The sequence below is a fragment of the Lissotriton helveticus genome, chromosome 1_1 (genome assembly GCF_964261635.1).
Source record: "Lissotriton helveticus chromosome 1_1, aLisHel1.1, whole genome shotgun sequence".
NCBI lineage: Eukaryota > Metazoa > Chordata > Amphibia > Caudata > Salamandridae > Lissotriton > Lissotriton helveticus.
In genome coordinates this window covers 532,943,220-532,957,204 of record NC_136057.1, presented here as the reverse complement: position 1 = coordinate 532,957,204, position 13,985 = coordinate 532,943,220, and the positions used below count along the sequence as shown (strand labels likewise).

The following is a 13,985-nucleotide window of genomic DNA, read 5'->3' as shown; positions in this document are numbered from 1 at the left end:
AATGCAAGTGGAAACGGTCCAAAGTTCTCCACGGCTAGCGAGCGGCTCCCGCGAAGGGGGGGCCGCGAGCCGTTTTCAGGCGCTGCAAGGAGGCGGGGCTGAGAAGAGGCTCCAGCTGCGGCGATTGCCTGGCCGCATGGAATGCTGGGCCTCGCAGTCCCGGCCCCGTCCTCTGTGTCCAGCAGTGCCTCTGATGCCCTTAGTGCTCCTCCACCTCCCGATAGCACTGGTGAGAATGCTCCTTTCAGGGGACAAACAGGCTCCCAGGAATGCAAGTGGAAACGGTCCAAAGTTCTCCACGGCTAGCGAGCGGCACCCCATTACAATTGTAAAACTTGACCGTGGCTACCTGCCATATATATATATATCTGCCTTCTGTTCCATCACTGCAGAATTCGGGTCTAGGTCCTGGTCAACCACAAACTGCAACTTTACAGAGGCACTTTAAGTTTACTAGGAGTTTTTACTCTACAAATGTAAAACATCATCTTGGATTCCCTTTGGCCAAATAAACTTTTTTCTTACTTGGATTGGGTATTTGACTGTGTTCTTTTTAACATTATAATTACCTGTATTGCTTGAACTTAATATGCATGTTCTCTGAGGTACTCCCTGTTGCTTGTGCCATAGCTACCAGGGATTGCACAGAGTATCATTGAGAATTTTAAAAGGTACCTAGGGATGTTTATGAAGTTGGTAATGGTTTCTTCCAGCCAAATTATTAACCCACATTCTAGCATGCTGTTTCAAAGTTAGGCTGCATCCTGCCAAATACTAAAGTAGGCCTGAATCCATGCTTTGCAGTCAGCCAAGTGGGTGGTGTAAATGTACAGTGAAGCCAATACCGTACATTTAACTTTTATCCCACAGAGGACTTTCCCGCCCCAAGTTAAAGTGACTTTACTTAACAATTAAATACAATGGCTAGATATAAGCAACTTTCGCTAAGTTCTAAAAGGCCAGTGCACATTCAGTCGGATCTTGGATATCAGTCTCTGTGCTGATAATACAGGTTTCAAGTAAAGCTAGTTTACATACATGTGAACAATCCAAAGACACCAGACAAAGAATAATTACTCATGCATGTGAGTGGAAATTCACTCGTCTTTCTGGAAAGGAATTTACATGACTGGGAGAAAAAAAACAGATGAAGTGAATCATCTGCCATACAAAGCAACCTAAGAATATTCAGAAAACAGTATATTGAGAGGGCTAGACACATCTACCTAAACTAAGTTGAGTTTCACCAGGTAAATTATTTACATATTTTGCTCTGTGGGTATGGAAGCAAGCACACAGCACAGACATCAGGACATGAACTCGCATAATTAGAGAGGAAGCGGGCATGAAAAGTTTATTTTAGCCCAACATTACACACTATATAGATGTTTGGAGACTAGGTGCAGCCTTCTCAGAACTACAAAGACGTTCAGAATAGACCTGGCTTATCCCCTGACAAAGTGTGTTTGACTTGCAGGATTATGTATGTTGGTACTTCGGACAGTGCTTAATTTGTAAACAATTAAGTGCCAGGGCCCAAGCCAGTTAATAGGAGTTCACTCCAGCTGGCACTGCCACTAATGCTGGATAGCAGTACCAGCATGAATAGTCACAGAGAGCCACCGTGTGGTGCAATCCCATAATAGGTGCTGGTGTCTAAAAATAAGTGCCCGTGCCGAGCATTGGAAAACACAGACATAAATTAAGCACTGACTACGAATCAAGCCCATCTGTTGGGAGATACTGTCGTAGCCTGAGGAAATAGTGCTTAGCACCAGTATGAAAGAAATATGTGCGAGTTGAAACTTCTTCAAGGCGCCAACCTTGATCCACACGTGGCACATGTTGGGGAAAACATCAAAGCATGAATGAAACGTTACCAAGGAAGTACAACACCACCCCATCCCATTCCCAATCTTCACCTCAAGTCTACATCAGCCATAAAACTTGACCTGCTAAAGACTTGATATCATTTAAGAGATTTTCATAACCGTTCGGTATTTTAGTAGACTTTTATAGCCCCTTAGGTTAAAACTTGAATCTAAGCGACTATTTTAAAGCCTGTTGGTTGGTTAGATCTATTCCAAAATTCGGTATTAATTTATTTGTTCACTTACTGTTTAGTGAACAAATGCTTCCCCTTTTTGGACCCCACATTTTTCTGAAGATGCTGTTAGTTTCATTGTATTCCACTGTAAAATGCCTATGCTGTATTTTACAACCACTTCACCTCTTGCTTGTGTAAATATTAGCTTGACTGAGGTAGCAAAACGGGGCTCAGTGTAAGCATAACCAACACAAGCAAACAACGCATGGGCAGCAAAAATGTATAGTCTACATTTCGACAGTGCATTTTTAAAAGAATATATCATTGCCAATCCATGCTTGTGTAAAGGTAACATTCTGCATGCAATTACTTCATAAATGAGCACACTTATTTTGAAGACAAATAAAGAAGACGGCTGGAAATATTCCATTTATTGTGGTTGCAGTTTCATAATACATTGTTAGAAGAATTTATTTTTTTGGTTGCAGCTATCAATCATAACTGAAATATTCAATGTTTACAAAAATGACTGATTTGCAAATAATGCAAGTCAATTATTTTTCATGTAAACTAGACATGTATTTATAATGAGTACAATATTTCAGCTAAGCAGTGGAACACAGTTGTTCATAAAGCATAGTAATTCAAAACTGTATTTCTCAATTTTTAGGGCACATGCTACAGGGATACAAATTAGTGAACAGCTCTTTGCTCAATTTCAGCATACATTAATGCTAGCAATGTTGCAGTGGATAAGTAATTATTTAGTGCTCTATAAAAACAAATTGCAACACCAGACTTAAAAAAAATTCACTGAACTAGCTGACCTGCATATCCAATGTTTAATATATACAAATAAAATGAAACTTGCCTGTCGATAACATCCCGGGATACTGACGGTAACAAATATTATAAGATAAATGCTTGTTTTCATGTTTATATATATGTGGACAATGTAAGTTGCTCAGTGGTATATGTTAGTGTATTTTTAAATTTCGTATCAAAGAATGCAAAGATTCCTCAAGTATGGTAACTGGTCTGTATAAATTAACTACAATGTTTTCTACAAATGTTTACTCACTGACTCCCCTTTTGTCCACTTCTTTTAGACTGTTCCCCATTTTTTGCTCAGCTGTCGCTGGGTGCTTGACATTTTACTACATGAATGCTCATCTTGCCGGAATTCCAATGGCAATACTGAAGTTGCATTAAAAGGTGTGAATGACTCACAAAAGCTGTGATATTGACTAATATGTATGTTTTCACTAAATATAATAATCTAGCACATGGTAAAGCATTCTACATTTAGTAGTGTCTTGAAGCTACATTTTGTAAAGCTATGTGTGTGTGTATATAGTGTATGCCTAGCTGCAGTTATTGTACTTAAGCTCTAGAGGAGCAACATATATCAGTACCGCGGTCAGGTAATATAGTCCATTGTAGACATTTACCTGGCCAAGCTAATATCTGTAGTAATAAACTACAAGCCTGAACAGGCTAAATATGCAACATCTGACTGTTTGGCATGGGAAACATTTACATTGTGAACTACATTATTTTTGTCCATGCTTACTCTAAAGTGCGGAAAGACCATAACTTCTCCTGTTATCTAGATCTTGAATACCTGGCTACGACACAACCTCCTTCATCAAACACCCATGTGACTGCATTGCTTTGGCATTATGAGCTGTCGGTGGTGTCACAGAAACATCAACAGAAATATCTATGTCACAACATGGGTATATAGACATTAGGATATTGTGTGAAAAGCAGTACTTATCAAGAGAGGTGATTCTTAAATACAGTGCTAATATACATGTTTGTTTAATGGGATAATGCAAAACACATTTTTGGTAATTAAACATAAATATAAAATGACAATTTAGCACTTTAACATTGAGTTGGTCCAGAATCCTCTCTCGACTCTCTTATGGTTCTTTCTCAAATTGTCTCAAACCTGCTGAAAAGAAGAGAATCAGGTCAGAGGGTTAGAAGCAATAGCCCACATGAACATTTTCAAAATGAGAAATCAATTGATATTAACATATATTCATGAAACGACAGGAATGGATGATTTCTGGAGTTTAGACTGTTTTAAAGAACATGTCTGTAGGCAGGACCAATATTTTGAGCACCACCACCTTTGCTAAGAACTGGCTTATTTAAGCAACATCACTGACATTGGGCAGCCCTGGAATATTTAGGAAGCATAAGTGTTTTCTCAAAAATGGCCTTTATCCTTCACTCCTGGCCACCTTGCATATCGTGCAGAATAGTGGCATGGTTAAGGAGAATAGATTTTAAAATGGCCCACTAACGAATGTCTTTTGCTTCATGGGTGAGGCTGGGTATCACACTCAAACACATTTTTGCAAGAAAAGCATGTTAAAACAGGAAATGCTTATCCAACGAGTCACTCTTTTTTTGGTAAGATGTGCATCAGTCCCACTCACTGTTGCACAAGTGCCACAAACTGAGGAGGCTTCTCATTGTGTTTCCAATAAGCTGCACTTCAATGATGTATAGAGTATGATGTGGTTTCATCAGTTACCTCTCAAGCATCCTAGATAATTAGCGGATGAGGCAACCGTAACATTCTCGCCTTCTCGTCATATAGATGGGAGAGCTCAAAAAGCAATTGCACACAACACAAGATAATGTTGACATGTGTACTGCAATGAAGGAGCTAAACACAACATGTTCAGTGTACTAACAGGTGGGGCACAGTCAGTATCCTCACAGATACAGCACTGTCTGGGCCGATGAAAGGCACAATTGGTCATTTAAACACGTTGCTCATTATAGAGGCAATTATGTAAATGTGCTGCATTCTTCATAGCACGGTGTGAAAAATGAAATGGAATATTTTTAATTAAGATGATAGTTGTGTAAAGACAAACACAAACAGACTGGGTTGTGTGATAGGAGATGAGCGCGTTGTTACTCATTTTTTAATTTTGCTGAATAAGATCATTTTGGGAATTTCAAAAAAAGCAGAAAAGAGAAGATTGTTTGCTTGTCTACTCAGAATGTAGAACAAAGACCCAATTTGTGACATAAAGAATAGGATCAAAAGAGTACTACATAACACTATAAAACTTCAAAGCCTCTTTAAATAGCCAATCTGGGATTTTATATGCAAAATGTCTTCGTTTTGTGGTCATGTGGTGCAATAAAAAACAAAAGAATTGAAAACAACCCCAATGAAGTCCATATTTATTTTATTCTGTGTTTATAGCCATTAAATGGCATGGGTGACGTTTTAGACCACTCCACAATACTTAGTAGCTTCTTCATGGCCAATACAATCCAGAAATGCTCTTCATGACATGCGAATTCGGCGAATTTCGGCCTTTGCGAATGTGAATTTGCTTGATACATATGGCCCTATGTCCTGGAAGCGCAGAGACAGCTTAGTGAAGAAAGTTGCTATGTTAAGTCTAACACTAGAGAATATGAGAAAGCCAAAACAATGCTTCAAAAACATCTGGCACAATGGAAAAGGCAAGGCCTTATCTCTAATGAGGAATACAAGTTCATGTACAAAGAATTCCCGATACTGCCAATATTGTATCTAATTCCAAAAATACTTAAAAATGTTGTCCCAATCCCCGGTAGGCCAATCATATCAGCAATAAACAGCTTAGGAGAAAAAGTTGGCCAATACATAGACTCTTTTTTACAAAACTTGATAAAAGAGCTGCCAAGTAATGTAAAGGATACTTTCTTAAGAAAATTGACAATTTAACATAGACAGATGATCTATATTTAATTACTCTCGATATAGAAACTCTATATACGAGTATAGATCATGAACAAGGAGTAAGAGCCATAAAACATTTTTGGGATTTTAGGTCAAGTGAATTCTATGAGCACAACAAGGTGATTCTTGAACTCATTATTTGGTGCCTAAATAATAACTTTTTTCTTTTTGACAAAGATATTTTTAAACAGGTGAGGGGTGTGGCAATGGGGGCCTGCTTCTCCCCCAGCTATGCATGCTTGCATGTGGGCTGGTGGGAGGAGCAGGTACTCAAGACCACCCATCAGGCACTTTTTGAGTCACATGTTGTAACCTATCTAAGGTTCATTGACAATGTTTTCCTATTATGGATTCATAGAGGAAATCAATAACAATTCCTTAAACCTTAAATTCACCTCCAATATCCATAAAACACAGATCGATTTTTGGGATGTAAGGCTTTACATTAATGATGGAAAAATTGAAAGTACCCTGTACAGAAAACCAACTGCAGGTAATATTACATTGCATGCCACCAGTTGTCACCCTAAACACCTCATTGCTAGCATACCATATGGAGAAATCCTGAGACTCAAGCACATGTGCAGCAATGAGGTGGATTTTAACAAATGTCAAACTGATCTGGTGAAGAGACTACTAGACAGAGGGTATTCTAAAGAAATTATTAGGGAAGCCTTAACCAAGGCGAATGCACGACCTAGGGCAAGTCTCTTTTCCAATTATAATAATGAGAAAGAAACAGAATCTCCCATAACATCTAACAATATGAATACCCCCAGACTGATCATAACCTTCTGTAAGGAGGAACGTAGGGTGAGATCCATCATTAACAAACATTGGCCCATAGTACTCACAGACAATGTCTTTCGTAACAAACTAACAGATACCCCCATAATTACATTTAGAAGGGGAAAAACTATGGGCACTATTTTAGATAAGGCTTCTCCAGAAACCAGAAAAGTAACTTCATGGCTGCAACCTGCAAAAGGCTTTAGAAAGTGCATGACTTGCAGGGCATGCAAGTTTGGACGTAACATGAAATTACTCCACCCCTTTCAGTGAAACACCGATTCCTATTCATGCCAATTTTAATTGTAAAACCAAACATGCTGTGTATGTCCTGACGTGCACCTGTGGCCTTAACTACATTGGTAGTACGAAGCTACAGGTGCATGTCAGGATACTACAGCATATAAGAGCCATACTCCACAGCGATCCAGCATATCCTGTGGCACGACATTTTAAGCGGACTCATGCTAATAACATAAATTGCTTTTCCTATTATGTTATCAATGCCATCCCCAAATTGAGAAGAGGAGGCAATAGAGAACGCCAGCTCAGACAATTAGAAACTAAAACTATTTTAGAGTTCGACAGTAAATGGCCCAACGGATTGAATAATACAGAAGACATACACAATTTCTTATGAATACAATGAGGTTATATGTATTATTCAGTAAGAATGTCTTTACCGTATCTTAAAAATGTTTAGCATCCTGTAAATATTTCTTGTACATCCCTTTCTCTCGAGATCTGATTTTAGTACCAATGAGAATTTCTTTTAAAGCAAACTAAATGCCCTTTATATGTCTTTTAATAGTATTTTGTCCAGTTTAGGACATTTTACTGTTATTAATACAATTGCTTTTAAATGTTTGCAGTATTAGGATACTTTTCTTGATCTATGTACATATATATATATATATTACCTACTGGCGGTCGCCAGTAGGTATATATAGTTAGGATTTTTTCTCTATGGGTTTTTTGAAAATTCTATGTCTAATAACTTTGGCGTTTGTGGACGGAATTGGCTGAAATTTTCAGGAAAATGGCACATTTTGTTTCTGAGCAGCCCCTGAAAATTTTGGGGGGGTTCGTCAAGGGGGGGCCGAGAAAAAAGGGGGGTCCCAAAACGCGTTTTTCCCATGTTAATTTCCATAGGGCGGTTGGCCTCACTTTTAGCCCGAACGGCTGAATGGATTTGCACGAAACTTGGCAAAATTGTAGGGACTGGTAGCCCGATGTGCCTTTTGTAGGTCTCAATATATGTGCTTCAGTGGATTTTGAGAAATTAATGTTCAAAAAAAGATATATATCTGTAACAGCGGACTGGGCAGCGCTCCGCTACGCGTACTTTTCGCGCAACGGAGCTTTGTGAAGCGAAGCTGATTGGTTCTCCGGCGTCTGTCAACATTCCAAACAGTCCGTAGCGGCCGCCATCTTGTCTCTCGGTAGGATCGAGAGACAAGAGGAGGCCAAAGCGAAGGGGCAAATGACCATAAGGGGGCATAGTACATTGTCGCTCACCCCCTAGGTTTGATGTGGAGGTTTTAAAAGGGCCCCGCGGGGCAAAAAAAAATAAAAATAATAATAATCGAACAGCTGAATGGATTTGCACGAAACTTGGCAAAATTGTAGGGACTGGTAGCCCGATGTGCCTTTGCTAGATCTCAATATATGTGCTCCAGTGGATTTTGAGAAATTAATGTTCAAAAAAAGGTATATATCTGTAACAGCGCACCGCTTCGCGTACTTTTCGCGTTACGGAGCTTTGCGAAGCGAAGCTGATTGGCTCTCCGGTGTCTGTAAACATTCCAAACAGTCCGTAGCGGCCGCCATCTTGTCTCTCGGTAGGATCGAACAGCTGAATGGATTTGCACGAAACTTGGCAAAATTGTAGGGACTGGTAGCCCGATGTGCCTTTGCTAGGTCTCAATATATGTGCTTCAGTGCATTTTGAGAAATTAACGTTCAGAAACAAGATATATATCTGTAACAGCGCTCCGCTTCGCGGAGATAAAATTATATGTGTATTACCTAGCTGTTGCTAACACCAGTTAGCGACGGCTAGTAGAAGATAGCGACCATCTTGGGCCCCACTTTGCATGTGAGTGATATTTATCACTAATGACATGCAAAGTGGGCATGCCAAGATGTTAGCGACTGGAAACAGTCGCTAACATCGCTATCTCCTATTATCAACTTTTGGAAATATTCGAGATAAGGGCGAATATCTCCAAAAGCTACCACCTGCCCTGAGCAGTTCTTAGCCATGTTATCCAATGGGAGGTGGATAACATGGCTAAGAGCATTAGCTCGGTAATGCATGAATATCGCTGAGTTTTCAGCGATATTAATGCATTGCGGTCGTTTTTTATCGTATTTCCGATAAACCTTGATAATAGCAAGGTTTATCTGCGATAATTTCTGACGGTAAAAAAATGGTTGCTAAGCATCGTTAGGGATAAATATCGCTTAACTTTGGTAATATGCCCCAACGTCTGTTAACGTTCGATTCGAAGGAAATCAGGAAGTGTTGAAAAACATTGTCTGCGCCATCTTGTCTTTTTTCAAATGCCACACTTTTGTCGTGCACGGCAGCCATTTTAGATGCCTTGACCAGACCCACTCTGTGCACGCTGTCGATCCTTAGCATGGCTCCCCACCCTCGCAAGCATCTCCCCCAGGCAGTGGTCACCCCCGCTCTCTGTCTTATGCATGGGTAATAAACCTCCCCCATCTGCGCTGCTGTTCCCTGAGAATCACACCCTGTGCCCGCCCGACACCTCCCTTTCGCCCTATTCACTACCGCACCCTCTGACACTCCTTTTCCTCTGTGTCCGATTGTCCAGGCTGGTCCTAGGGTATCAGCTAGCCCTGCAGATGTAGTTTATGGCCACAGCTGTAAAGAATCACCCCTCTTCAAAGGAGTTATAGTAGATCAAGGCCCACACTCGATGAGATCCGTCACAGCAGAAGCGTTGCTATTATCTGAAAACCATCCTGTATTGTGATTGGGGAGGGGACCGAGCCTGAAGCGGAAGATTCCAGGGATGACTGTTTGTACATCAAAGTTTTTACAATTATGTGTCACATTAAAAATATATAGCACTCCGACAAAGTAGTAAGATTATAAAACTTTAATAATTTATAAATATATACAAGAAAACAAAAATAGTAATAACATATAAACATTTTTAGGGAAAAACAACGAAGTAGCGGTCGGCTGTGCGAATAGTCCCAACGCAGCACAACGTCCAGATTTCCGGCGTGGGGCATCGCGGGGGGTGGGTCATCAGTAGCAAACTGTTGTGCGAATAGTTCCAAGGCAGCAGAACGCGCCGAAATCTAGATGACACGAAAGTGATGTCTAGTAAGTTGCCACCCAGCAAATAACGGCATGGGGCGTCGCGGGGGGTGGGTCATCAGTAGCAAACTGTTGCGCGAATAGTTCCAAGGCAGCAGAACGATGGCACCAAGGTGATGTCCAGTAAGTTGCCGCACTGGTTTTGGTATCCTACAATGCTGCTCCGAATAACGGCGTGGAGCGCCCCGGGGGAGGCGGCGTGAACGGGCCTCTCCAGGTGGAGTCTCATCTGTTGTAGTGGGGCGCCCCTTTACCGTTTCAGTTGCCATTCCGTCCGTTTTTGGTCCACTGTGTCAAAAGCCGCAATTCAGCTGAGTTGCGCCCACTCTTGCGGTGCAGCGATAGGCGGCTGTCACAGGACTCTCAAAATGGCGGCAGGCTGTTTCCTTTTTGGGCCTGGTCCACTGAAATGGCCCTGGGACACCTTGGAAATCGGACGCTTGTCTGCTAGGTCTTGGACCCCATTCTCGAAAGCGTCCCCTCCGCCTTGAGAATTCATCAAAAGTTTTGGGGGCTCCGACTCCTGCAGGCTTCTGGTGGGGAGCGGCTGCCATGATTGCTCGCGGAATGACCACGACTGAGCTACGAGATGGTGGTGCTTTCATGCTGACGCCAGCTTCAGTCTGAAACATCCAGAAACAAGGTGGGGCTTTCATCGTTTGGGAAAAAAAAAAAGTTTTCATCCTATGAAGAGTGTTGTTTTTAGGTCACATGATCATGCCTTCCATCATTAGGAAACCAAAAGTAAAATGAACCAATGAAAAGTTTTATAAACAAGTCACATGACCTGTTATGCGGCATAGGGTGTAAAATGCGGAGAAAATACGTTGGCACGTGAGGCGGCGTCAGTAGCGGACCGATGTGCGAATAGGCCGAAGGCAACACAACGCGCCAAGATCCGGATGGCACCGAGGTGGTGTCCAGCAAGTTGCAGCACTGGTGTGGCCATCCTACAATGCTGAAAGTCGGCGTGGGGCGCCCCGTTGGCCTGTAAGTTTGCGTCAGTAGCGGACCGATGTGCGAATAGGCCGAAGGCAGCACAACGCGCCAAGATCCGGATGGCACCGAGGTGGTGTCTAGTAAGTTGCCGCACTGGTGTGGCTATCCAACAATGCTGAAAGTCGGCGTGGGGCGCCCCGTTGGCCTGTGAGTTTGCGTCAGTAGCGGACCGATGTGCGAATAGGCCGAAGGCAGCACAACGCGCCAAGATCCGGATGGCACCGAGGTGGTGTCTAGTAAGTTGCCGCACTGGTGTGGCCATCCAACAATGCTGAAAGTCGGCGTGGGGCGCCCCGTTGGCCTGTGAGTTTGCGTCAGTAGCGGACCGATGTGCGAATAGGCCGAAGGCAGCACAACGCGCCAAGATCCGGATGGCACCGAGGTGGTGTCTAGTAAGTTGCCGCACTGGTGTGGCCATCCTACAATGCTGAAAGTCGGCGTGGGGCGCCCCGTTGGCCTGTGAGTTTGCGTCAGTAGCGGACCGATGTGCGAATAGGCCGAAGGCAGCACAACGCGCCAAGATCCGGATGGCACCGAGGTGGTGTCTAGTAAGTTGCCGCACTGGTGTGGCCATCCTACAATGCTGAAAGTCGGCGTGGGGCGCCCCGTTGGCCTGTGAGATGGCGTCAGTAGCGGACCGATGTGCGAATGGGGCCAAAGGCAGCGCAACAATATTTTCTGATTTGAAGACACCACAAGGCGCTGAGATGCCAAGATCCGGATGGCACCGAGGTGGTGTCTAGCAAGTTGTGGCACTGGTGTGGCCATCGTACAATGGTAAAAGTCGGCGTGGGGCGCCCTGTTGGCCTGTGAGATGGTGTCAGTAGCGGACTGATGTGTGAATGGGGCCAAAGGCAGCGCAACAATATTTTCTACTATATTTTCGGAGTAGAAGACACCACAAGGCGCTGAGATGCCAAGATCCGGATGGCACCGAGGTGATGTGTAAGTTGCGGACCGATGTGCGAATGGTGCCAAAGGCAGCTCAACAATATTTTCTGAAGAGAATACACCACAAGGCGCTGAGATGCCAAGATCCGGATGGCACCGAGGTGATGTCTAAGTTGCGGACCGATGTGCGAATGGGGCCAAAGGTAGCGTAACAAGATTTTCTGTATGGAAGATACCACTAGGCGTTGAGATGCCAAGATTCGGATGGCACCGAGGTGATGTCTAGCAAGTTGTGCCACTGGTGTGGCCATCGTACAATGGTAAAAGTCGGCGTGGGGCGCCCTATTGGCCTGTGAGATGGTGTCAGTAGCGGACTGATGTGCGAATGGGGCCAAAGGCAGCGCAACAATATTTTCTGACTGACACCACAAGGCGCTGAGATGCCAAGATCCGGATGGCATCGAGGTGATGTCTAAGTTGCGGACTGATGTGCGAATGGGGCCAAAGGCAGCGTAACAATATTTTCTGTATGGAAGATACCACTAGGCGTTGAGATGCCAAGATTCGGATGGCACCGAGGTGATGTCTAGCAAGTTGGTGTGGTCATCCTACAATGCTGAAACTCGGCGTGGGTCACCCCATTAGCCTGTGAGATGGCGTCAGTAGCGGACCGATGTGCGAATAGGCCGAAGGCAGCACAACGCGCCAAGATCCGGATGTCACCGTGGTGGTTTCATAGTTGAGAGGCACTTCATCTGCAGTGGGGCGCCGAGATCCGGATGGCACCGAGGTGATGTCTAGCAAGTTGCTGTACTTGTGTGGTCATCCTACAATGCTGAAACTCGGCGTGGGTCGCCCCATTAGCCTGTGAGATGGCTGTTCTTTGGATTTGGGCCTGGTCCACTAAAATGGCCCTGGGACACCTTAGAACTCGGACGCTCGATTTTTTTTTCCTTTCCTGTACATGCAAAAAAAGGTAAATGCCCGGTATGTTACACGCTTCATCTGCCACGATGAACTCTCCAGAGGAACCGAAAAAAAATATAGTTGTGGTAACTATACCATGCATCGTCATATGGAGAGGTGGCACCAATTAATTATAGTGCTGCATAAAAGAGAGATTTGGAGGAGAACCCCTGACCTGCTAGTACATTCATTAAAGAAGTGGCACTGAGAGCTTCAGAGGCAAGGGAAACGGTCCCAAATATTTAGAAGAACTTTGGAAAGATTAAAATGACATGTTTAGATTGTGGTAAATTAATTTCATGTGGGCAGATGAGTGTTACTCTAATAAATACAGCATATGAACATCATCATAGTCGATGGTTGGTAGAGACATTTTGACTATATCCTGGACCTGCCCGTCCTCGCCCAAAATGGCGCCGGAATAAATGGGACTCGTAACTCCTTGTTGTGTACTGGTTGCAGAACCTTGAAATCACGAGATACGTATGCAGTTTTGAAGCACATGGCGGGCGGGGACGAGAATTGATTGAATATTTCGACATCCCTATTGATATTAAGTTCTGATGTGTTATTGATGACTGTTGAAAATTCGAATTAACGTCACCCATGGTACTTGCCCGCAAATGTATATCTAGATAATTTTATTGTAACTGGCCCTGTCGTATTTTAATTATAAAATGTACGTCCACCGATTCCGTAACTGTTAGACACCTTAGTTTTTGCAACCTAATGGCCCGCCGGTTACGTTCCTCTACAGTGTAAATGTCTATTCATCATATACGATTACAGTTTGCTCCGTGGCAGGCCCACGTGGTTATAGGCTCGTATTTGTATAATGAAATTTTCACAATAAAGGTTTTTAAAAGAAAACATGGTAGTAGTGTATACATTGGTAAAGTTTTTAATAATAGTCACTGTTTTAGAATCATTAAAAGGCAAGTGAAATAAAGCAGACCAATTACATGAAGGGTAAAAGGTATAATACGAAGGAACGCAGTAAAGATAAATGGTCAAGGGCTGTTGTGTTTTCTATTCCTGCAACATAAAGTGATCGATAAGAATCTCATATTCAGGCGTATCGGCGACTAAGACAGCAGGTCGACCCTCTTTTGCTCAACGGCTCCGTCATGGGACGAAGAAACGCTCTTTTTCTCGAAAAAAGAATATATTTT

The 13,985-nt window shown here is 43.0% G+C and overlaps 1 protein-coding gene across 13 annotated transcripts in view; it reads right to left on the bottom strand.

Moving 5' to 3' along the window:
- Nucleotides 1-2,463: 2,463 nt before the first annotated feature.
- Nucleotides 2,464-13,985, bottom strand: part of CALD1 (caldesmon 1) — a 655,703-nt gene continuing 644,181 nt past the window's right edge. For 8 of the 13 annotated variants that reach the window (XM_078674008.1, XM_078673998.1, XM_078674003.1 and 5 more), the window contains one exon: nt 2,464-4,007. In XM_078674008.1, coding sequence (XP_078530134.1) covers nt 3,976-4,007 — 32 coding nt within the window. In that variant the 3' untranslated portion in view covers nt 2,464-3,975. The remainder of the gene's footprint in view (nt 4,008-13,985) is intronic. The other 5 variants (XM_078674011.1, XM_078674000.1, XM_078674006.1 and 2 more) reach the window with 1 other exon arrangement.